The 24,448-nt window shown below is 36.7% G+C and overlaps 2 protein-coding genes across 3 annotated transcripts in view; one reads left to right on the top strand and one right to left on the bottom strand.

The window, feature by feature from the left end:
* The first annotated feature begins 449 nt into the window (after positions 1-449).
* Positions 450-12,420, top strand: LOC127449356 (mitochondrial glutamate carrier 1-like). 2 transcript variants are annotated; one of them, XM_051712720.1, is made up of 10 exons: positions 450-557; positions 2,414-2,520; positions 2,966-3,091; positions 3,833-3,888; positions 5,295-5,385; positions 5,507-5,625; positions 6,836-7,028; positions 7,116-7,270; positions 7,371-7,446; positions 11,250-12,420. In XM_051712720.1, the coding sequence occupies exons 2-10, from the start codon at positions 2,504-2,506 to the stop codon at positions 11,407-11,409; spliced, it is 993 nt and encodes a 330-aa protein (XP_051568680.1). In that variant the 5' UTR covers positions 450-557; positions 2,414-2,503; the 3' UTR covers positions 11,410-12,420. The 2 variants fall into 2 exon arrangements, with proteins under 2 accessions (XP_051568680.1, XP_051568681.1); XM_051712721.1 differs by lacking the exons at positions 450-557; positions 2,414-2,520 and having other exon boundaries at positions 3,002-3,091; positions 4,566-5,385.
* A 3-nt stretch (positions 12,421-12,423) lies between these two features.
* Positions 12,424-24,448, bottom strand: part of LOC127449359 (tetraspanin-2-like) — a 36,130-nt gene continuing 24,105 nt past the window's right edge. Inside the window, exons 3-8 of the mRNA XM_051712725.1 lie at positions 18,701-18,798; positions 18,021-18,095; positions 17,835-17,918; positions 17,671-17,736; positions 16,290-16,373; positions 12,424-15,835 (exon numbers count right to left, since the gene is read on the bottom strand). Coding sequence (XP_051568685.1) covers positions 15,770-15,835; positions 16,290-16,373; positions 17,671-17,736; positions 17,835-17,918; positions 18,021-18,095; positions 18,701-18,798 — 473 coding nt within the window. The 3' untranslated portion in view covers positions 12,424-15,769. The remainder of the gene's footprint in view (positions 15,836-16,289; positions 16,374-17,670; positions 17,737-17,834; positions 17,919-18,020; positions 18,096-18,700; positions 18,799-24,448) is intronic.

The raw sequence follows: 24,448 nt of genomic DNA on the forward strand, positions 1-24,448 counted from the left end.
AAACTTCCAGGAATGTACATGCATCATGCTCTGTATGAAGGAAGTAACAGTGTTTTAAATGTCTTAATTACAGTTAGGCTGCTTAAACCAAACATGTAATCTGCAATATTGTGCCTCAAGACACAGTCTGGAACCACAGGTGAAGAAACAGGGGTGTTTCAAATAAAAGAAGGAACTTGCTTTCTTTTCAGGCTTTAACTACAGTCAAATGTTTACCTTTTCTTATTATTTTCTCATTTCTTATTATTATAATAGCAGAAACTATTAACACGTTACTGAACTAAAATACCCTTGGCTTTTCATAAGGTCAGTGTAATTTGAAGCCGGAGGGCCCGTGGCCACACGGACCCCTCTGATTGGAGTTCATGAGAGGCGGTACTTAAAGCTGACCAGCGAATGGAATCGCCCTGAATCGCCCTGAAGGCCCCGCCTCTTGTTTTAAAGCCGAAAGGAAATTCACGCCATTCATTCAAATGTCCTGTCGCGGAAGGTTCCAGAAGACTTGAATTCATTCAAATATCTGAACGCTCCAAAAACGATTTCTGCTCATTTCTGAGGTGGGTGTTTACATAAAAGACAGGTGCTATGTTCTAGTCGTAATATAGAAGTTGAAATAATAATAATAATAATAATAATATCTGTTGTAGAAATGCTATGCAGCACGCTAGCAGTTCAAATGGTTACCAGTCAACGTTAGTTTACTTACTATCAATATCTTATTTAGATAAGGTGAAAAATGTGTGCATTAACGTATTTGATTTTTTTTTTGTTGTTGTTGTTTTTTTTTACTGGCTTTGGTAAATCGTTTATTCAGACCGTTAGGCGGTAAACGGAGGTACTTCCGCTTTTCTAGAAAGGTGACCGGCTGACTTGACTGCATTTTCGCAACCAGCTTGAGAAGTATTGCTTTTATAGTTACTAAAATTCAAAAGCGAATTACCTAAGAAACACTGTGTCTGTGAGAATTTGACCATTTGTGTGAGGATATGAGTCAAAAATGTTTAAAAAAAATATATTTGTGAGGGTATAGTTTAAAAGTATTGAAATGCCAAAGGAAGAACAAAGACTTGCATTTGTATGTGAGCAAAAACGGGCGTCTGTGCGAGGAATGTCATTATGAAACATGCCAAGTCTTGATGTTAGCTTGTTACATTCCTGAGAAGTGAAAGCCAAGAGCACTAGGCCACTAACTCTACACAACAGAAGCAGGGATGCTGTTACACGCCACAAAGCCAAACCCCCCGACTGAACATAGGCGTAGTACGCATGCGCGCGCACAGACTCGCGAGCCGGTCTTATTTTACCTTATGAGTCAGTGTTTTGATCAGGAGGTTATATTATAGCGTCACCCAAAGCGTAGGAAGAGCTTGATGAAAGTGAGGTGTACGTTATTTTTTTCCCTGTTGTAGTGTACTAGTTCGTGTCTACAGGCTTATGCTATTATTAACCCTTGTGCGACCTTCGGGAAATTTTTGTCTTTCATTTTTGTTTTTTTGATCAGTTTGGCTGTTAATGCCAACGGCATAAATTTGGCCAAAGGTGTGTGTTTTGGGGGGAATTTTGATATTTCAACCTCAGTTTCTATAATACATCTATAATACACTGTATACAAAAAAAATATTACACTCAGGACTTTAAGGACAAAAATTTCCCCACTGAAACCCATTAAAACGGCAATATTTGATCCCAGTGCCATTAAAGTATAACATTTTGAATTGTACTATATTATGCTTTCATTCCGGAGTCCTGGCTTCAACGTTTAAATTAATATTTTCCACCAGATGGCGCCATTTGTCTCATGTTTTGCCTATGGAGCAAATAAATTTTTTCCTATTTTCTGTTTGCTGTATTATAGAGCACTGCAGGCCATTTGAATCATTGATGCAGCTAAAATTGTGTGGGTGTGTTGCTATGGATGTCTGTGTGTTTTGTATGTGTGTTGAGAAATTTGTGTGTGTGTGTAAAAAAACAAAACAAAAAAACAGTGCCATTATGTAAACAAACTGGCATTTGAAGGGTTAACATCCTGAAAATGAATGAATATTTGGTAGTTATGATCAGGACTGATGTTGGTTAAAAAATCTAAGTCAGTGAAAGTGGAAAATAATATTCATATATAACATTATGGCAGTTTTTTGACATGGACATTTTTGTCCTGTAAGGTCCTGAGTGTGTGGGGATTTTTTTTTTATTTTATTTTTTATCTGACTGCACAAAAAATAAAAATGCATCAAAATCAATGTTGTTGCTAATCATTGACATATCCCAGATACCACTGACACCATTTTTTGTTTTTGTTTATTTCAAACAACAGTGGCATTATATAAACTAAACTTATATAGTTTCGGGTAACTTTTTTTTATTGTTATTGATGCACAAGGGTTAAATAGCCATTGATCTGTCTTTCCCCCAGGTCTCTGCATTAGTGTGCACATCCTTTATCACTCACTGCAAGAAGCCATTTCACCACTTTTCTCCATCTTCACATTGCAGAAGTTCCATAATGTCTCAACAGATCAGGTACTAGAGGTTTTATAGGATTTATATTCAGTAAAATAATTAATTTTGGATTTTTGAAAAGTGATCCATGTTTTGGATTCAGAAATTGAGTGTACAGTATTGGAAAGGACCCCTTGAACTATTGTTTTATTTATTTTTTTGTATTCTTAAATCAGCTATTAATTTATCATTTAAGAAATATACATTTCATAAAACATTTGTATTTTATATATGCTAAATATTGGCACATTTTTATCAGTTTGTTTCCCCCTTCATCTATCCTTTGAGTGTACAGTATTAATTAACAGAAAGAAGTCCCCTTTAATTTTAAATGAAAAAACAGTTGTTTAATACATTTATTTTAGATGTAATAAAAATGTTTTATATATTATTTTATATGTATTTTAAGTAATCATATTAATTTTAAATATAGGCATGCTTTTTATTTATTTATTTTTTTCCATAGCCTCCCTGCCAAACTGATCAATGGTGGCATTGCAGGCATCGTTGGGGTCACTTGTGTGTTTCCCATTGATTTAGCCAAGACCAGACTCCAGAACCAAAGACAAGGCCAGCAAGTCTACAAGAACATGTAAGAACCATCCTCAATTTTTTTTTCTTTTTTAGATCTTTATACTTTAAGCACAATCTTTTTGACTACAAGATCTATAAATGCATTTAAATTTGTTCATTTAGTGTCTTTTATCCAAAGTGACTTGCAAAATGAAGAAAAACACAAGCACGTTTTTGTTTGAGTTAACTAAATTAGCAATGCCGTAATACTAAATTTCAATCGTAAACCAGAACAGTGCCAAAGATAGGGCTGAAGTTAAATTACAGAACAGCAGAGAAAAGGAGATTTTTCAATTTAAAGTACTCACGGAAAATGTGTTGTCAGTCGTTCTGTTTAAAGTTTTGATGGTCTCAGCAGATCGAATGGAGGCTATATAGGTTTTATAACTAATATATATATATATATAATGAACATACATTTATAGTTCAACAAAGGGTCAATATTATAGTATCATCAGTGTCATATTAGAAACTCCTACTTTTCTATTGGCTGTGTGTCAGCCTTTGATCTGATTAGCTGCCTCGCATCACTTGCTAATTCTAGTGGAATATGTGATGCATGGTGAGACATTTAATTCCGCCTGACATATGGCTTCAATGTCAACGGTCACTGCCAAGCCTTATTAGGATTAAGGCCAGTTTATGTCTCATGTATGATGTAAACACATACTGGGCGTACCACACATAATAGGTTATTTAGAGGAAATTACTAATGTAGAGTGATTAATTGTATAATAACATGTCTTTGGTTGATCTTCAGGATTGACTGTCTCATCAAAACGGTACGATCTGAGGGATACTTTGGCATGTATAGAGGTAAGATGCACTCATTTATTTATTCACAAGTGTCTTAATGCATAGTTAGGCCTTATGTAGATTATTATATATACTAGTATAGTCCCCTATATGGCATGATGGGTACACATGAATAGACTTGAGGAATCCAGTCAATATTGCTTTGGTGAACGAACTAGAATAGATTGGCTTGTGTTGTTAAATTGAAACCAAGCTACATTTTCCTTTCTGCAGTAATGTCTAGGTGGCAGTGCTCTGTATTTAACACTATGCATTAAAGATATTTCACCCAAAAATTCAAATAGTCAAGCTCATATTGTTCCGAACCTAAATGACTTTCTTACATGGAACACAAAAGGTCACCATTCACTTTCATTACATTACATTTTTCCATACAGTGTAAGTGAATGGTGACTGTCATTATGCCTAATATCATCTTCTGACTGTAGGCTGTCAGTGCTGCCATTTACCAACTAGAGTAGTATATATATAAATCCCTTATTGTTTAATTTGGGGGAAAAAAAAAAAAAAATTATATTTGGTAGTTCTGTGTGGCCTTGGTTATTCAGTAGACCAATTCAAAGTGTCCTTGAACGGAATTATCTGTAGTTTGGAGGAGATTGGAGTTGGAGATTTGTGCCGGGTCTCCGTTTCTGTGAGGAATGCTGTTGTTTGCATCTGTGTTTTTCATGTTACAGACATGGGTCCCCGCTGGGATAGTGAAGGCTAGCCGATAAGGCGCAGCCACGCTGGAGGCAAATCATTTATCCTGGTTCTTACCCACTCTGCTCTATTACAATTAGGCACCAATTGTGTTTATTTTGTGTTACATGTAGATAATTGTTGAAACATTTGGATTTTTAAGCTTGTATCTTTGTAGTTGGTTGTTATTTTGTTTTTCCACTTTCTTCACTGTCCTTTGTCTTGTCTTATTTGGTAATAACCCATCTTGCCATGTTCTGTTAACATCAAGAATTATCTTTGTTGGATATCCATCATCACTCACTCTAATTGCTGTTCTTACCTTTTTAAGATCTGTCTGGTCATGTGTACAACTACTGTTCTTTGTCTTTAAAGACAGTGGTATCTTAATATGGTCTGAATCTTTCTGGAATGTGCCTGCATTCATTTCTTTGTCTCATTCTTCTACTGTATATTCTGACATTTCTATCCTGTTTCTTGATATACCAGTTAAAGTTCATGCTAAATCCCCCTCCATCATCAGCTCACAGTTCTCATGAGCTTTGCTTATATTGTTACAATCTGTTAGAGACATTTTATTTTAAAAATCTTTTTGAATTGTATTATTTGATAAGTTCATGCTGTAGATTTCTCTGGTTTGATGGTGGTGGGGAATGTGTGTTGTTTACTGATCTGTGATCAGTTGTGGTGTGGATTTCCTTTACCCTCTGATTTTTGGCTTTTAGGTGCTGCAGTTAATCTGACATTGGTCACTCCTGAAAAGGCCATCAAACTGGCTGCCAATGACTTCTTTCGGCATCACCTCGCCAAAGATATGTACGTTTGCCTCGTGCCACAGTTATTAAGTTGTTATTAAATAAAATATAATATTAATGCCATATATCTGTGGGGTGTCTTATTTAATATCTATATGTAATCTTTGCATTGTTTATTACAGGAGAGGGCTGTCTGTATTTAAAGAGATGTTGGCTGGATGTGGTGCTGGCATGTGCCAGGTTATCATCACCACTCCGATGGAGATGCTGAAAATTCAGCTCCAGGATGCTGGGAGACTAGGTAAGATTGTAACCATGCAATATATTACTTTTAAAAGTCAAAATACCTTTTTCTTCTGTAATGTGACATATTTCCAAGTAGAACAGTCTATTCTGTGGCAAAAAAAGAAAAGAAAAATGTAGAACTGGAGGACTTGATAGTTTAAATCCGCTGGTAATTGAGGACAGGATTTATTGTGTCAGAGGTGGAGCAAGTTATTGCAGGTAGATAAAAAAAAAATTTGTAAGACAAATTTGTTTTTGTTTTTTCTGTGGAATAATGTGTACCAAAGACCAGGATTGTGATAACTGGGAAATTATGATTTCATGTTGACTTAATTGAGTCATGTTGCGTATGAGATTACTCAGAATTATTGTTGTTACTCGCAGGGTTGGGAGGGTTACTTTTTAAATGTATTCCACTACAGATTACAGATTACATGCTGTAAAATTACTCAAGGTCAGTAATGTATTCTAAATACTTTGGATTACTTCAGCACCGGTATATTTTTTTTCACTTGTTTTGACTATAAAAACTCTGCCAGTACAGTAGACAAAATACACATGTTAAAAATACATTCTCTGGAAAACCTAAATATCTTATGCAGCGTTGCTGCTAAAACAAGATAAATCAAATTGATCTTGTTTTAAGGATTTTTAGATATTTTTACAAGAAAATAATACAATTTTCAAGAATACGATTTTTGCCCTAAGATCAAAGGTCTTACTAGAAAAAAAAGAAATTATGATCCTAACGTGAATTTTCTTGATAAAATATGATCGTGTCTGGTAACGTGCATGTAAAATGGCTAGAAATAGCATTTTAGCTTAGCGTAAAGCTGACAATTTACACAAGGTTTGTTTCTATTTCTTCTGCACCAAATTTACTTCACTGTTTCACCGCTGTTCAAATGCACTTTGGATCGCATCATTTATATGTATAAATGTTTTCCATCTGAAAGGACTAAATATTAAATGAAACAAATGACAATAAAATGCAAAGTAATCTCTTCAATAATCAAAATACTTTTTGAATGTAACTGTATTCTAATTACCAATGATTTAAACTGTAACTGTAGTGGAATACAGTTACTTATATTTTGTATTTTAAATATTTAATTCCGTTACAGGTATTCCGTTACTCCCCAACCCTGGTTACTCGACAATCAGAGCCAGGTACACTCAGTAGTGGTATATTAACTCTATAACAAACTTTCTGATTTTCTTCACAGCTGCACAGCAGAGAAAGCCAAGCATCATCGCTCCCACTAGACTGGTGGCCACAAACACAATGTTGAGTCGCTCCTATAATGTTGTGCCCAACTCCGCACCCAGGGCTGTATCTGCTACCCAGATTGCAAGAGAGCTGCTGCACACTCAAGGCATTCAAGGGCTCTATAAAGGCCTTGGTGCAACTCTACTGAGGTAATGCAAATATACTTTAAAATCCAAAATATGCAGAAAGTGTAAAACATGTTGACTGAGACTAATTTTTTGTTTCCTTCCTTTCAGAGACGTACCATTCTCAATTGTCTACTTCCCTCTCTTTGCAAATTTGAACAAAATGGGTAAGCCCTCCCCCGACGGTGCGGCGCCATTTTATTGGTCGTTCCTGTCTGGCTGTTTGGCGGGTTCCACAGCTGCTGTGGCCGTTAACCCATGTGATGGTAAAAAAGAATTCTCAGTCTCTTTGGCGCTCTTTTGGAAGGAAATGCACTAGCTCACTTTTTTTTTTTTTCTTTTTTTTTTTTCTGTTCCACTTTTCAGTGGTTAAAACCAGACTGCAGTCTCTGAACAAAGGCGCCAATGAGGACAGCTACAAAGGCATAATTGACTGTTTCAGGTAACACGCATGCATAATACTTGTCTTAAACATTACAATTTAAAGACTCCATGAAATCAAAATTGTGCCCTTTTTAGTTCATGTCTGTTAGCTTTGAAGCCATCTATAAACTAGTGTACTATTTGAATTGAGTAACAATATAAATTTTCTGATGCATCGCAATCTTCATTTGATTTTGATATCGATTCTTAAAACTCAAGATCAATCTTTTACAAACCAATGTTTGTAAAATTTTTAGATTTCACCAGTGATTGAGTGGTATATTGAAAAATTAGCACGGATGGGGTAAAGAAGCCATTCGAAGACTCTTGTTTATGTACGCTCAACCAAATCATGGAGACTCGCTGAACTTCCGCTATTCTTAAATTTTTTTTTTTTCTACAAATCATTGTAAATTCTACATACACTATATTGCCAAAAGTATTCGCTCACCCATCCAAATAATTGAATTCAGGTGTTCCAATCACTTCCATTGCCACAGGTGTATAAAATGAAGCACCTAGGCATGCAGACTGCTTCTACAAACATTTGTGAAAGAATGGGCCGCTCTCAGGAGCTCAGTGAGTTCCAGCGTGGTACTGTGATAGGATGCCACCTGTGCAACAAGTCCAGTCGTGAAATTTCCTCGCTACTAAATATTCCACAGTCAACTGTCAGTGGTATTATAACAAAGTGGAAGCGATTGGGAATGACAGCAACTCAGCCACGAAGTGGTAGGCCACGTAAAATGACAGAGCGGGTTCAGCGGATGCTGAGGCGCATAGTGCGCAGAGGTCGCCAACTTTCTGCAGAGTCAATCGCTACAGACCTCCAAAGTTCATGTGGCCTTCAGATTAGCTCAAGAACAGTGCGTAGAGAGCTTCATGGAATGGGTTTCCATGGCCGAGCAGCTGCATCCAAGCCATACATCAAGTGCAATGCAAAGCGTCGGATGCAGTAGTGTAAAGCACACCGCCACTGGACTCTAGAGCAGTGGAGACGTGTTCTCTGGAGTGACGAATCACGCTTCTCCATCTGGCAATCTGATGGATGAGTCTGGGTTTAGCGGTTGCCAGGAGAACGGTACTTGTCTGACTGCATTGTGCCAACTGTGAAGTTTGGTGGAGGGGGGATTATGGTGTGGGGTTGTTTTTCAGGAGCTGGGCTTGGCCCCTTAGTTCCAGTGAAAGGAACTCTGAATGCTTCAGCATACCAAGAGATTTTGGACAATTCCATGCTCCCAACTTTGTGGGAACAGTTTGGGGATGGCCCCTTCCTGTTCCAACATGACTGCGCACCAGTGCACAAAGCAAGGTCCATAAAGACATGGATGAGCGAGTTTGGTGTGGAAGAACTTGACTGGCCTGCACAGAGTCCTGACCTCAACCCGATAGAGCACCTTTGGGATGAATTAGAGCGAAGACTGCGAGCCAGGCCTTCTCGTCCAATATCAGTGTCTGACCTCACAAATGCGCTTCTGGAAGAATGGTCAAAAATTCCCATAAACACACTCCTAAACCTTGTGGAAAGCCTTCCCAGAAGAGTTGAAGCTGTTATAGCTGCAAAGGGTGGGCCGACGTCATATTAAACCCTATGGATTAAGAATGGGATGTCACTTAAGTTCATATGCGTCTAAAGGCAGATGAGCGAATACTTTTGGCAATGTAGTGTATTTTACTACATGCATGTAAATATTATTGTAAATAATACAAATTGTGCATGTTAACAATAAATGTTTTTTTTATATACTGTGTGTGTGTGTATGTATGTGTGTGTGTGTGTGTGTGTGTGTGTGTGTATATATATATATATATATATATATATATATATATATATATATATATATATATATATATATACAGGTGCATCTCAATAAATTAGAATGTCGTGGAAAAGTTCATTTATTTCAGTAATTCAACTCAAATTGTGAAACTCGTGTATTAAATAAATTCAATGCACACAGACTGAAGTAGTTTAAGTCTTTGGTTTTTTTAATTGTGATGATTTTGGCTCACATTTAACAAAAACCCACCAATTCACTATCTCAAAAAATTAGAATACATCATAAGACCAATAAAAAAAAACATTTTTAGTGAATTGTTGGCCTTCTGGAAAGTATGTTCATTTACTGTATATGTACTCAATACTTGGTAGGGGCTCCTTTTGCTTTAATTACTGCCTCAATTCGGCGTGGCATGGAGGTGATCAGTTTGTGGCACTGCTGAGGTGGTATGGAAGCCCAGGTTTCTTTGACAGTGGCCTTCAGCTCATCTGCATTTTTTGGTCTCTTGTTTCTCATTTTCCTCTTGACAATACCCCATAGATTCTCTATGGGGTTCAGGTCTGGTGAGTTTGCTGGCCAGTCAAGCACACCAACACCATGGTCATTTAACCAACTTTTGGTGCTTTTGGCAGTGTGGGCAGGTGCCAAATCCTGCTGGAAAATGAAATCAGCATCTTTAAAAAGCTGGTCAGCAGAAGGAAGCATGAAGTGCTCCAAAATTTCTTGGTAAATGGGTGCAGTGACTTTGCTTTTCAAAAAAACACAATGGACCAACACCAGCAGATGACATTGCACCACAAATCATCACAGACTGTGGAAACTTAACACTGGACTTCAAGCAACTTGGGCTATGAGCTTCTCCACCCTTCCTCCAGACTCTAGGACTTTGGTTTCCAAATGAAATACAAAACTTGCTCTCATCTGAAAAGAGGACTTTGGACCACTGGGCAACAGTCCAGTTCTTCTTCTCCTTAGCCCAGGTAAGACGCCTCTGATGTTGTCTGTGGTTCAGGAGTGGCTTAACAAGAGGAATACGACAACTGTAGCCAAATTCCTTGACATGTCTGTGTGTGGTGGCTCTTGATGCCTTGACCCCAGCCTCAGTCCATTCCTTGTGAAGTTCACCCAAATTCTTGAATCGATTTTGCTGGACAATCATAACGCTGTGGTTCTCTCGGTTGGTTGTGCATCTTTTTCTTCAACACTTTTTCCTTCCACTCAACTTTCTGTTAACATGCTTGGATACAGCACTCTGTGAACAGCCAGCTTCTTTGGCAATGAATGTTTGTGGCTTACCCTCCTTGTGAAGGGTGTCAATGATTGTCTTCTGGACAACTGTCAGATCAGCAGTCTTCCCCATGATTGTGTAGCCTAGTGAACCAAACTGAGAGACCATTTTGAAGGCTCAGGAAACCTTTGCAGGTGTTTTGAGTTGATTAGCTGATTGGCATGTCACCATATTCTAATTTTTTGAGATAGTGAATTGGTGGGTTTTTGTTAAATGTGAGCCAAAATCATCACAATTAAAAGAACCAAAGACTTAAACTACTTCAGTCTGTGTGCATTGAATTTATTTAATACACGAGTTTCACAATTTGAGTTGAATTACTGAAATAAATGAACTTTTCCATGACATTCTAATTTATTGAGATGCACCTGTATATATATATATATAAAATAATAATATTATTATTAAGTAATAATTATACAACTTTTTTTTTTTTTTTTTTTTGCCATTTCAAGCCATCCTATTTATGGATAGAATACATGGATTTTTAATTATGATAATTCAAAGCATTGGCTGAAAGATAATTTCTTTCATATGAGTCAAATGGAAATCTCTTTAAATATCCAGCCTAGTGTACTACTAAACATTGACAAATTTCACTTTTAGCTGATATATGCATTTAGAATTTACAGTCTCTCTCTCTCTTATCTGGGAATACAGAAAAAAAATTTTGGTGACTCGTACAGTACTCACTTTTCAAATGCTCTCTAGAATGAGAACATAACCATTATCTATTTTTCTTTGCTTCTACAGCAAAATCATGAAGCGAGAAGGGCCGTCTGCTTTCCTAAAGGGGGCGAGCTGCAGGGCTCTAGTCATCGCACCGCTGTTCGGCATTGTTCAGGTCATGTACTTTATCGGGGTTGGAGAGTTTATCATGAGCCAGTCCCCCCTAAAACTAATCTCTGACTGAACACACTCTAGTACCTCTTAAAGAGTCTACCAAGACTTTGGCAGCTACACAACCAACTGTACACTTACAACAAAGATAAACATTAATCAAGATTGTAGAGTTGCTGTGAGAAGGGCAACTTTAAACTGGTTATGAGTTTTTCCAGCCTTACCACACTTCCTCTATGGTTTACAGGCTTATTTGATGGGCTGTGTATTGCCAGAATTTGCACTTGTTGGTAAGGATATGTCTGGACAAGGGCGCTTAAGATGTGCTTGTGTTTTCTAGAAGCATATGTGAAAGTGTTCCCTCAATGAGGGAGACTGGTGTCGTTGTAATGACACTAAATTCAACAATTATAGTTTTTGTTGACTTATTTTCATCAATCCACTTTCAACAACCCTCTTTTTGTAACAATATGTGTGTTTTGTTCCCATGTACATTGTCACTGAGAAGACTTCTGATGTTTTAACAATTGGATGCTTGGAAAGCTTTTTGAAGCCTTCAGACTTGAATTGCTTAGTTTTTGGGAAATGTCATAAAGGTCATTAACTTTCATTTCACTGCATTTCATTCCACCAAACAACCTGCATCTGTTTCTGTTCTTGAGATGTATGTTTTTTTTGGGGGGGGGAATCTACAAAAAGGCTCCATGGCCTAAAATGCGGGAACCAGAATTACCTTGACGACTATCCGAAACAAATATTTGATGCATATCATTTATGCAATTATGTTACACTGACAACATGTATCTTTTTTTAGATGGACCAGCACATGTGCTATTGTTGTTCAGTTGTTTTGCTCTCTGGGATTTTTAATCCCAAAGCATAGGTCATGTTTTTTTGCCTTAAATTAACATGGTGAATAAAACTGCACAGTGGTTGGAGGGACTTAAAAGCTGGATATTTAAATGCTATATTGTTTTGACTAAACAGTATTAACATAACCACAATATGTAACTTTTCAATGGAACATAAAATGAAATACTGTGATTGAACATTGCAAAAATGAATAATAAAAAATAAATCAAAACCTTGTGTGTGCCCTTCAACATTTCAGTTTTATTGTTGTTCAGGGGATTTTATTGCCCTGTGACCATATTTCTTGTCAAAGCAATATACATGTGACACAATGGAATTTAAAAAAAACATTTTTTCCAAGTTGCAAAATCACTTTCAGAAGCTAAGAGCAACTACGAACATGATGGTGCGAATTATTGCTATTGCAAACACATTTAAAGTGGGGCTTTGTTGATTAGAAAGGCACACAATAGGTCATATTCTTGAGTTCAAGTAACTGAAAAGCAATAGTTGAAGGTAGAGCTGCACGATTAGAAGATTGCGATCTCGATTATGACACCCATGTGCCCACATTTCTAAATGACAACGATTCTGCTATGTATATTAACGCTCCATTGGCATGCATTTGTAAGATGGTCAAATGCCAATTCGAAATTCACTTAAAGACGCATTTTTAAATGTTGATAAACTATATTGCATCTACAAAAGAGCGCTCCTGCATGAGATGCTGGAAAAAAAACTAAAACGCAACCGCCAAAGACGTCTGTCCAGCACAGTAGTTTACAAACTGCAGGGTGCAGCCACGATTAGCTAGGAGTGTGACAGAATCTCTGTTCAGTTCAATATTTTAATAGCCACCGATGCTTAAAAAAAAAATTACGGCATTACCAAGATCTGACTAAATTCACTTCCCGTGCGCTGTTTGATTACAGCCGGCTGCTCTCAAACGCTCACATGCATGTGTCTGCTCGTGTGCTTGTCTTGTGATGAATGCAGCACTCCTGCATGATACTCTGCACTGTTTTTAATCAAAATACCTCTCTTTAGGCAATATTAATGTAAACACAGCTGTTAATGAATTACCAGTGTAAACAGACGGGATTAAAATCTGCGCTTTATTGATGAGATTTTAAAGCAAACACAGCCATTAAGGTATAAGCAGATGAGACAAATTCTTCAAAATGTTAGATCTGTGTGAAGTCTAAATGTATACAAGCTGCATGCTGTCTGTTATAGGCATTCTTACTGCATCAAATCAGTATTAATGTAGATCTAATAATCACACAGTAAAGAGTGTCAAATATTTAAGTAGCTTAGTTTTGCATTAACCTTTTTAATGTTTATATTATTATTATTGTTTAATTGCTACTGTTGCTGAAAAACTTAAAGCATTTTGTACTCTGTTTTCTATTTTATTACTGGCTGTTGAATAATTCCTTTATAAGCTTGAAGCAATGTTTACAAGAGAAACACTGAAGGCCTCATTGTTTTAATTTAGTTAATATTATTTTAAAAACAACTTTTGTAAAATAACAGTTTTATTGCATATTTGCTTACAAGTGCAATACCAAGTTAACATAGAACTGTTAATGAAGCTTTTTTCTGCTCGTTTTGATTTTTTACTTTGCATGTGAGAAACAGGTTAAATATATATTTTTTTAAATTATTATTATTATTATGCGGTTTTTTAACAGGAGTTTTTAAAAAAAAAATGTTTTTATTTTTTTTAGCAATAATCACAAGGTGCTGTTTGGTTTATAATGTATTCGTTGCGCCCTCTTGTGGACATTTTAAATTTATATATTTGATTTACAACTTTATTGCATTTTTGCATAGATTGAAGCAGAAAACATTTTGTCAGAATCTCTAGTAAATTACATGTTACTTTGTTTAATACCCTTTTATCCAGGTTTTGTAAATCACTGAAATAAGAATTTTTCTTGAGAATCGTGATCTTTATTCTAAGCAAAAAAAATCATGATTCTCAATTTATCCAGAATCGTGCAGCTCTAGTAGAAGGCTTGAACTTGCTACTTGGTTAGGATGGGTTTTTGTAATTTTACTTTAAAAACTTCAAATTCCTTTGACTTCACAGCTTTTAAATGAATTAGGTTTACACTAAAAGAAAACGATTAAGTGTTCAGTAGTTAAACAAGTGACACCTCACTTAAAGTCAACATGAAACCCATTTTGCTTCCATTTACTTTCAAGTGAAACAATACCAAACATAAAAATGCAGAGCATTAACGTGATTTTATCCATCATAAATTGATTGGATTATTATTATTATTATTGTAAGTTGTATTTCAACATCAACAGGCATTAAATTACCATGTTAACTATTGGCTTGCATACAACAGCAGCCTAAAACAATGTCTAAATCAATGTCTGGTGACATTAGCCTAAAAGGAAAGTCTTTTCAGAGACAGAGCAAGTTATTACATTTTGGCAAAAGATTACGAAGACATTCGAAACATTTTTACGAAACAAGATTACAAAACATTTTTGGTTTTTTTGACTAATGTGGACTGATGCATAAGGCGCAATAAGGCTAAAATGTGTATTAAAAAGTAAATAGGTTCTATTTGATTTCATGTTGATTCCAAGGGTGACGTAGGGTTTAGTCAGAGGTTTTGGTTACGCTTTAGTCAAAAAATTGTGAAATCTTGGTCGGTTTTCATCTTATGTGGAAAATTAGCAAATCAAAGCCTTCTGACAAACATTAATAACCAATATGTCATGCAAAAAGGCATTAACGTTTAATCAATATGGCCCATGATCTAAAAAACCTAGATTAGCTCAGAAAACCTGGTCTAATTCACACGATAAATAACATTAAAAGAAGTTGATCATTGAAAGGCATCAGAAAGCTTATTTACATCAGTAGATAACTGTCCACTTCACTAAGTCTTAACCTTAAAAGTATAGTTAGATGGATAGTGATAGATCACTTACTCAGCCTCATGTTGTTCCAAACCCTTTTGACTTTCTTTCGTGGAACATGAAAAGAGTTAGGAAGAGTATTAAGCTCAGTCACCATTCACTTTCATTGTACAGAGAAAAAAAAAAGATGCAATGAATGTGAATGGTGACTGAGGCTAGCATTCTGCCTTACATCTCCTTTTGTGTTCCACAGAGGTAATAAAGTCATATGGGTTTATAACAACATGAGAGTGAGTAAATGATGACAGGATTTTCTTTTTGGGTGAACTATTTTTTAAAGAGCTCGATACAAGAAGAGACCATAAGTTTTAAAGTAAAAAAAAAAAGGGATTTACACTGCCTAGAAATTACCCCTTGTAATCATATTAAGGATTTAGTAATAAATAACTGAAGACATGTTAATGTAAAGGTTAACGTGGTTATAGTAGCAGTAATGGTCCATGCAGTGGAGGTAATCTTCAAACAACACAGTGAAAATAAAACGAAAGAATCAGATACAGAATGCTGTTCACAAAATAGTATCACAAGACCCACACTGCCTTCTCCCTTTACCCAACCCTGTACGTGATGGTCTGATGAGGTTAGAGAACGTGGGCTTTGAGACAGTCCAACTGGGCAAGAAGGGAACCATGAGGGACCTAAATAACTTCTCTGCTGTTCCGAATGGCACAGCATAGGACCATGCTGAAGACCATGCCAGTTATCTGTCAACACAACAGTGAGGGAGAGCTTTACATATACAGTGACCTCAAAAAGTATGTGGACACTTTAGCCACAGTTAAACATGTATGAATGTCGTTAGATTACATAATGAAGTTTAAAACAAGTGGCATTTATTTTAAGGATAGCTCAAGCTAAATATTTCACAACAAGATGTTTATTAGATGTTGCCTTGATTTGTGAAACTTTTCCGGTTGTCAAACGTTAGTGGAACATGTCCATAGTTCATGTGCTGAACTACACCTGTAGTTACTCTGCTAGGACACTTGTGTGAACTTGATGGGAACCAATTTCACATAGACCAGCTGGATAAAATTAACTGCAAAAATGGCTCAGAAAAGTGACGTTAGTTCTGAGAAAAGGTCTTTTTGGGGCCACCGAATAAAGACAAAAAGCTCAGCACAGTAACTTTCAAAATATAACACAAGTTTGTCTTACCTTAACTCCTGCGATGCCAATGCCAACATATCCGATGATGAAGAGTTTTTCATTGAAGAAATCTTCTATAGCTTTGATACAATCCTTGACAATAAACAAAAAGAATAGTTTAGTGTGACATCCAGGTATAGTGTGTTAAATTAAAATAACAAGTATGGATATATTATTATAATGTCCATTTTTCATTCAACTATATTATAAAACCGCTGAACAATCGCTGATATACGCACACCTTTGACTGCACATCGTAAGACATGTTAATGTGGTTATTATTATTAATTCACTAATGTATTTATTGAATATTGGTGTCTTATATATCTCAGTTACCACCATTTTATAAAAGCATTGCTTTGAATCATGCATAACAAGACACCAAAACCGTGGTAAAATCATTGTTCCAAACCTTTCTTCTGTAGAACACAAACAGTGGCAGAAATTTTGCCTTAGTCACCATTCACTTCCACTGCATGGAAAAAAGTTAAATTGAGTGGTGACTGAGGCTAAATTTCTGTCAAACATCTTTTGTGTTTCACAAAGAAAAGAAAGTCTTACAAGTTTGAAACAACATAAGGGTGAGTAAATGATGACAGAATTTTTATTTCAGGGTGACTATACCTTTAATTATTCCTTTCCTTCAGTGCATTATGGAATTTACCTGTAATGAGCTACAGCCACTTTAAACAGTATATTCACATGCTATAGCTCAATGTTCTTGATCTAAAGTGGTGTACTGATTACGATCAACTGATGGTATGAACTTGACAACTCAAGCTCGATGTGACATCATCTTCCGTTGCCAATCAATGTGTCTGCACACCTGCTATAAATATAATACTGGCGCCGTTGTGCTCCAATGGGATTATCGGATCAAGTGACACATGGGACATCTTGCCACTGTCTGCTTCATTTCACTCCCTAAGCCCCTCTTACATTCTCTTCTCCACCTTTGTCTGTTCCCACCCTCCTCCACCTCTTCTTGTGCAGAGGAACAAGGCTGCTGCCTACGGGCCTGAGTTAGAATTACTCTGCATTTGAAAAAATGCATCCTAGGAGGACTATTTATGGCAATGACTTATGTAGATTAATTGACACACAATAAAATCCACCGTGAAAATGCTTCCATTTCACACTCTTTTATAATTTAACACAATAGAAAACCATTACAAACTGAAATTTTGAACAATTTTGAATAATTTAATATACCTTGACAAATAAATGAGCATCACACCATTGAAATTGTAATGAAAATATTAGTATTAATAATAAAAAAGTGCAAAATACAAGCTTTTTCACTAGCAGACATGTGCACCCCACTGCATGTGACAGATCAAGTTGAAATCATTATGCAGACACAAATAATAAATATTAGCATTTTACTTACCTTGTAAGAATGGCTCTCAGTGCACAAAAAAGCAGGGCGAGAGGACTTAGTCCCACAACACTCAAGCTGTAAAATGAAAAGAACAGAATATGGCATGAAGACACTTCCACAATGGCCTAGACAATTTACCGCAAGTATGTTTGTACAATAAATTATTGACTTACCACATTGTGATACATGGAGGTAACCGTAGAGGCGTTCTCATTTTTCATAGCAAACTCATAATAGTTTTGGACATCTTTAATGATCTAGAAAAAAACATGTAAGGGCATCCACCATATCATGTCTTTTGGTGTCAGTTACTTTAATAATTATGCTTTCTAAAATGATTGATACAGTGAGTGAGATACCTTATCTTTGTTCAGAAAGCCAAAGACTCCAGCAGCAACCTCTGCGCCAAATATCACCAGAAGACAAGCGAAGAACTAAACAATACAGAAGTGACTTCACTTTATGTGTCCAATATCTTGCTTTATAGCAATTCAACAGTATCAGGAAATTGGGTTACTTTTAAAAGTTATTACTAACACAAATCGAATTATTGTAGAACTGTAAAAAGTCTGCATATAACTCTCCAAGCGTAAATGAAATTTAAGAGATTCAATGTCATTGTTATTTAACTGCAATGGTCCAAATTATTTGACTAGCACTATTCATTTTATTACATTATTAGACAAAATGTCAAACTAAGTGGCATCTGCAAACAAATGATGATCACAAATAATGTAACTTCACTTTCTTAGCCATTTTGTCAAATTCGTATTTAAATTTTGAACAGTATATGCATTGTTTAATATTGTATTTTATTTTTCCTGCTTTGCTTGAAAAGTGTGATTTTGGCTTGAGTCTTTGATATCTAACGCAACGACATTCATACACTTTGAAATTTTAGTGGGCTGCTATATTCTTGAATAAAGTAGTATTTTAAACCAGTCACATTATTTAGTGTCTGTGTAGGCAGCAGGTGGTGTTCGTGAAACAGTGTTTGGTTATGCATTAATTTGTTTACTGTTAGATAGTTCTTACCCACCAATCCCAGAAGACACTGTGACTCCCTCACTGCCCCGAAACAGCCGAAGAACCCCACCAACATCATGATACCTCCAGCTCCAATCAATATGTACACAGCTGTCAGGAAAACACAGTATATACAATGTTTAGCCTTATCCAGTATTTAAATTCAATCAAGTCAAAGTCCTAAGTTTAACTTGCAGTTCCCTATATAACCAGATGAGGGCAGAACATGAACATTCTCACAGGAACAGGCAATTCATACTCCACCAACTCTGACAGACTCATTTAAGAGTGCATATTAGAATCAGACATGAGATATGAGATAACCAATGGCGTTTGGTGTCAATGTCAAATCTGAGTCAATGCATTTTCATGCGTCAAGTTTGAATGTGCACAAGTGTGAATGAGATTTGAAAGTGAAATGGGAAGATTTTCAGCAAGTAACGATTTGAATTTTGGCCTGTTCCTCCAAAATGATGGTGCTCATGCTGCTTTCGAAATGTTAATATACCCTGAAATTGACCCCATTCTTCTGAATTTCTGTCAAGCCGAATCCCCTATCAGGCTTTTTGTTGTTGTTGTTGTTGTTTTTGCATCAATTAAAACATATTTACCTTTCCCTAAAGCACTACTGATCAGGCGTTGCACAAGCAATCACAGAGACACAGGTTCTGGTCCCATGGAAACCAATAAGTACTTGCTTTCACATTAACAATGGTGAGCGCGATTCAGAGGTTGCATTTTCGCTCAAAGATTACATTTGTACCCCACTGATGGTTAGGTTTAGGGTTGGGGTTTGGATTAGGGGGCAGATTTAATAAAATATGCAATCATTTTGACTGTATTAATTCATTTACAACTAAAAATAAAACTAGCTTTTGGCGCCACTCTGTGGATATTTCACATAGAAACTAGAGCTCACACTTGTCCGTACATTAAACTACACTTTCAGCTTTGGCCAGTGGGGGCAGTGATTAGAATTTTGCTAAGCACAGACCGATTTTAGTCTCCGGATTCATAGTGTGATCAGTCAGGTTCCTCACACAAACATATTGTATTACTATAGAAGACTTGTAATATAGTGCACCAGTCATCTAAACTACATTTATGATACTTTTATGGTACTTTTTTGGACTTTGACAGAATAAATCGCTATCCAATTTGGTGTATGTAAAAGAGCAGCTCAGACACTATACATATTATGCAAGATTATATGAACTGTTCCATGGAGGATTGAAAATCATACGAGTTTGGAACAACATTATGGTGAGTAAATGATGACAGAATACAATTTTTGGGTGAACTATTCCTTAAGATCGCTGATTCAAAATCAGTTCTTGTTTACATCAGTATTCTCACTTCATGGCGGATTATGCATGTAAAAAAAAAAGTGTGTACGTTTAAGATGACTGAGATTGAAAGTAGCTGATTCTTATTTCATAAATCTGTCTGGGCATTTCCTGACAGATGGTGAAAATCAAAATCACCCTGACATGTTAGGTACTTTCTCACTCAATGCAAACTACATTCCCACAAAAAATGCAGAAAAACTAAATGTTTGTTGAAATTCTAGTGTTTAACATCATACAACCAGGAAGGGAGGTCAAATGAAGTTCAAAACTGTATGACATGTGCAACCTCACGCAACACCAACAACCAGAGTGTCAAAGGCCATGGCTCAGTAGAAACAATTAGTCTTTGTGTATACAACACATTTAGCCACCACAAGCTTAACCTGCGGTGCCCTGAGACCCTAATCATTTTCATCGCTAACATCCACTTGATGCTCTCAAAAAAGATGTCCAAATGGATTACATGCAACAGACTATGCAACACCCTACACAATCTAGGGCCTGGAAAACAAACAGAAAATAGCTTTTTTTGTTTTTTTGAAACACTACTTGGGTGAATCTCACGAAAACATGTCACATTTCACCCCAAAATCAAAAGAAAAAGGACTTATATTTTGCATAAATATAATGAAGCCTGTATTTAGGACCATTAACAGGGTTCCCACTTTTTTTTTTTTTACCAATGCATTCCCTTTTGAGAAAATAATTTTTATAATAAATAATTTAGACAGATTTGTGAACCTTTTTGACTAATTCACTAAAAATAACTAACTCAAAGACTTGATTCACTGACAAATCAAGCATCATTATTGCTTGCACGCAAGTTTTGCGCCATACAAGAGCAATATTTAGCCAATTCAATATTTTACAGTGGTGAAAAAAATAGAAAAATATATATTCACTATAGAAATTTCCATGACTTTCCAAAGACATTTGAGATTGCATGAATTTCCATGGTTTTTCCAGATTTGCAAAACACAATTTTTAGATTCCCTGATATTTAGTTTTCCATGATAGTTAAATTGGAGTATTGTGGTTTTTAGGAATTTATCTTTTATCTTTGAGGCCATCTATATGCGAGTGTCCTCCTAAATGTTGATCAAATAAACTTTTAGCAGATTTATGCATTTACAGTTTACAGTCTTTCTCTTCTGGGAAAATGGACCAAAAATACTCAACTTGCACTCAAGCGTGTATCCAAGTTTTTATCCAATCAAATGCTCTCTAGAATGAGAATGTCCCTCCTCCTAATACCACATGCTTTGACTAGCAATAGAATGAAGCAAATAATAGGTCATGACTGTGATGTTAACTAAAAGCTATTGACATTTTTTTTTTTTTTTTTTTTAAGTGACGAGCATACGCTATGTCCCCTCTTTGATTATTATTATTATTTATTTATTTATTTGCATTGTTACATTATTTTAATGACAATTAAGCACACTTCTCCCAAATTCAATGTGTCCATTTTTCTGTTGAGTTTGTTTGTAATTCTCATTATTCCAACCTAGTCTTATAGAATGATCTAGTGTTGTCAAAAGTACCGGTACTTTGGTACCAAGTCGATACTAAAATAAAAAAGATGCAACGATACCAGTGTTTCTGCAGTACCGGTAGGACCGAGCACCGACTCATTCCGGTACCAGCGCACAGTATGATGACTGACACACAACTGCTTTAAAATGCTCACAGGCTTATTTTGAATGCTTGCTCTGTTACTCATTTTACACTGAAATTTATCAAGTTAAAATCGTGACATGTCCTAATGTTATTTATTAAACTGCTAACAGCTGCAATCTTAGCGTGGATGAGCTGCACACTTTAAATTAATGTATAAATCCGACCGCTCATACTCCACAGACACTGAGAATCATTCACATTGTTTAACATGACAGAGCAGAGCACTTATCCATTGTGAACCACAACCACATAAATATATATTTATATAATTAAATCACAGCATTTACGCTTTAATCTCAACTCAAACTTTATTTATGTAGCATTTAAAAAACAGAGTTGACCAAAGTGCTTCACAGTAATAAAATTAAAAACATAACATTTCAAAATTACCTCAAACACAAACACCAGTAATCTAAAATCCAAACACTCCAAAACCATGTCCTACATTTCATTTGTCAGACAGTGTAAATGGATGAGATTTCAGACGTGACTTAAAAGTCTTCAATGATCACATTGGGCCATGTCTTGTTTATCCGGTAAAGTGAAGCTTCCGGCAAAAAACATTAGTCATAATAAAAGCACAATTCAAAATAAAAGCTAGATGCCTGAAATTGAAGAAATTGTGACAGAAATATATAACAACTGCATAGTAAAATGTAATATTCACTGTAATAACAATAATAATACTAATAATACTACTAATAATAATAATCAAGCAATATATCACAAGCAAGACTGCTGTTGAATAAAAAATGCAATAACATGTTGAAAAGTTACATTTTCACTTGTTAAAAGTTGTAAGAATTAATTGATTAGACACCATTTTGATGATGAAATTAAATTAAACTTTAAATCATGGAAAATAATAATAATTATTAAAGTATAACCACCACTAGTTGTAGAAGTGGATGGGCTCACGGCATGCGAACAGGGAAGGTGAAAACGAGAGTTGGCTCGTGCTGTGTTCAAAAGGGAGGGCTCACACAGCGATTCAAAGGGGAGACTGTTCTAAAGAGAGAGAGGTTTAGCTCACGGCATTCGAACAATCGAACGGGGAAAATGAGAACTCACTGCAATTAGAACGGGAGACTGCTTCTATGGAGAAACAGAGCTCACGGCATTCGAACGGGTAAGCCCAGCAAGCAATCAAACGGGGGAGAAAAAAAGAGAATGAGAGTTGGCTCACGCTGCGTTCGCAAGGGAGGACTTACACTGTGATTCGAACAGGAGACTGTTCTATGGAGAGAGAGCGCTCACGGCATTTGAACGGGTAAGCCCAGCAAGCAATCGGACGGGGAAAATAAGAGCGAGAGTTGGCTCGCACTGTGCTCGAAAGGGAGGGCTCACACTGCGATTCGAATGGGAGACTGCTTTGTAGAGAGAGAGTTACGACATTTGAACGGGTAAGCCCAGCAAGCAATCAAACGGGGAGAATGAGAACGAGAGTTGGCTCACGCTGCGTTTGAAAGGGGAGTTGGGGCAGTGGTGGCTCAGCGGTTAAAGGTCTGAGTTACTGACTAGAAGGTCAGGGGTTCAAGCCCCAACACCGCCAAGATGCCACTGTTGTGGCCATGATATCTGCTCCAGGGGCACTGTATCATGGCTGACCCTGCACTCTGACCCCAGCTTAGCTGGGATCTGTCAAAACAAAGAAATGTCACTATATATATATGAAAATGTTTAATGTGTGACAATAATAAAGGCTTTATTCTTCTTCTTCTCACACTGCAATTAGAATGGGAGACTGCTTTATAGAGAGAGAGAGCTCACGGTATTTGAACAGGTAAGCCCAGCAAGCAATCGAACGGGGAAAATGAGAACGAGAGTTGGCTCCTGCTGTGTTCGAAAGGGAGGGCTCACAGTGCGATCTGAATGGGAGACTGCTCTATAGTGAGCTTCGAACGAGTAAGCCCAGCATGCATTCGAACAGGGGCCACTCTGTGTCTGAAATGGAAAGTCCATCGATCGCCTCGGAGGGAAAAGGCCATGAAACCCGGACGTGAATGAGCTTGCGCGACATTTGATCGAGAGGGCTATGCTGCGATTCAAACGGGAGGACTTCTGATTTAAATATATATATGTAACCGTATGCACGTGTGCATGTAGGATGTATCGAGATGGCGGTGGGTGGTGACATTTGTGACGGTGACAGGTGATACTGATAAGGGGTTAGCTGATTAGTGATTGATATGCTTTCCTGATGTAGAAATGATTGGATCTGATGTAGCTGTGATATGCGTCTGACGACCAATGACTGAGAGATTGAATTTGTTGTTCTGATAAACCTTTTTGGGCAGCTGTGGTTGCTGCAACGAGATGGAATGAATGACTGGAGTAAAATTTTGCCGGGATGCCGGAATGGAGGAGGTTTGACATGAGTTTATCGCACCATAGTTCACTGTGTCTGCTGTTACTGATACTGTTCAGAATAATCAATAGTGGTGGTGATTTGTGATTCATTTTAATGACTCAATTCGTCAGAGGGGATGGTCTATAGGAATCTCATCTCCGAACAGGGAGGTACCGGGATCAGAGTCGAGTCCGCCTCTGTAGCTAATGCTCTGAATTTCTGAAAGGAAAAGCAGGAAAGTGAGTCAGCAATTTGATTCTTTGATCCTGGTATGTGTCTAACAGAGATAATGAATTGGTTACAGGCTGCAATCCAAATTAGACGTCTTAGAAACGGCATGATTTCGGGGGCATGAGAACGGCCCTTGTTGATGCAATGAACT

This window comes from Myxocyprinus asiaticus, chromosome 12 (assembly GCF_019703515.2).
Source record: "Myxocyprinus asiaticus isolate MX2 ecotype Aquarium Trade chromosome 12, UBuf_Myxa_2, whole genome shotgun sequence".
In the NCBI taxonomy this organism is placed as follows: domain Eukaryota; kingdom Metazoa; phylum Chordata; class Actinopteri; order Cypriniformes; family Catostomidae; genus Myxocyprinus; species Myxocyprinus asiaticus.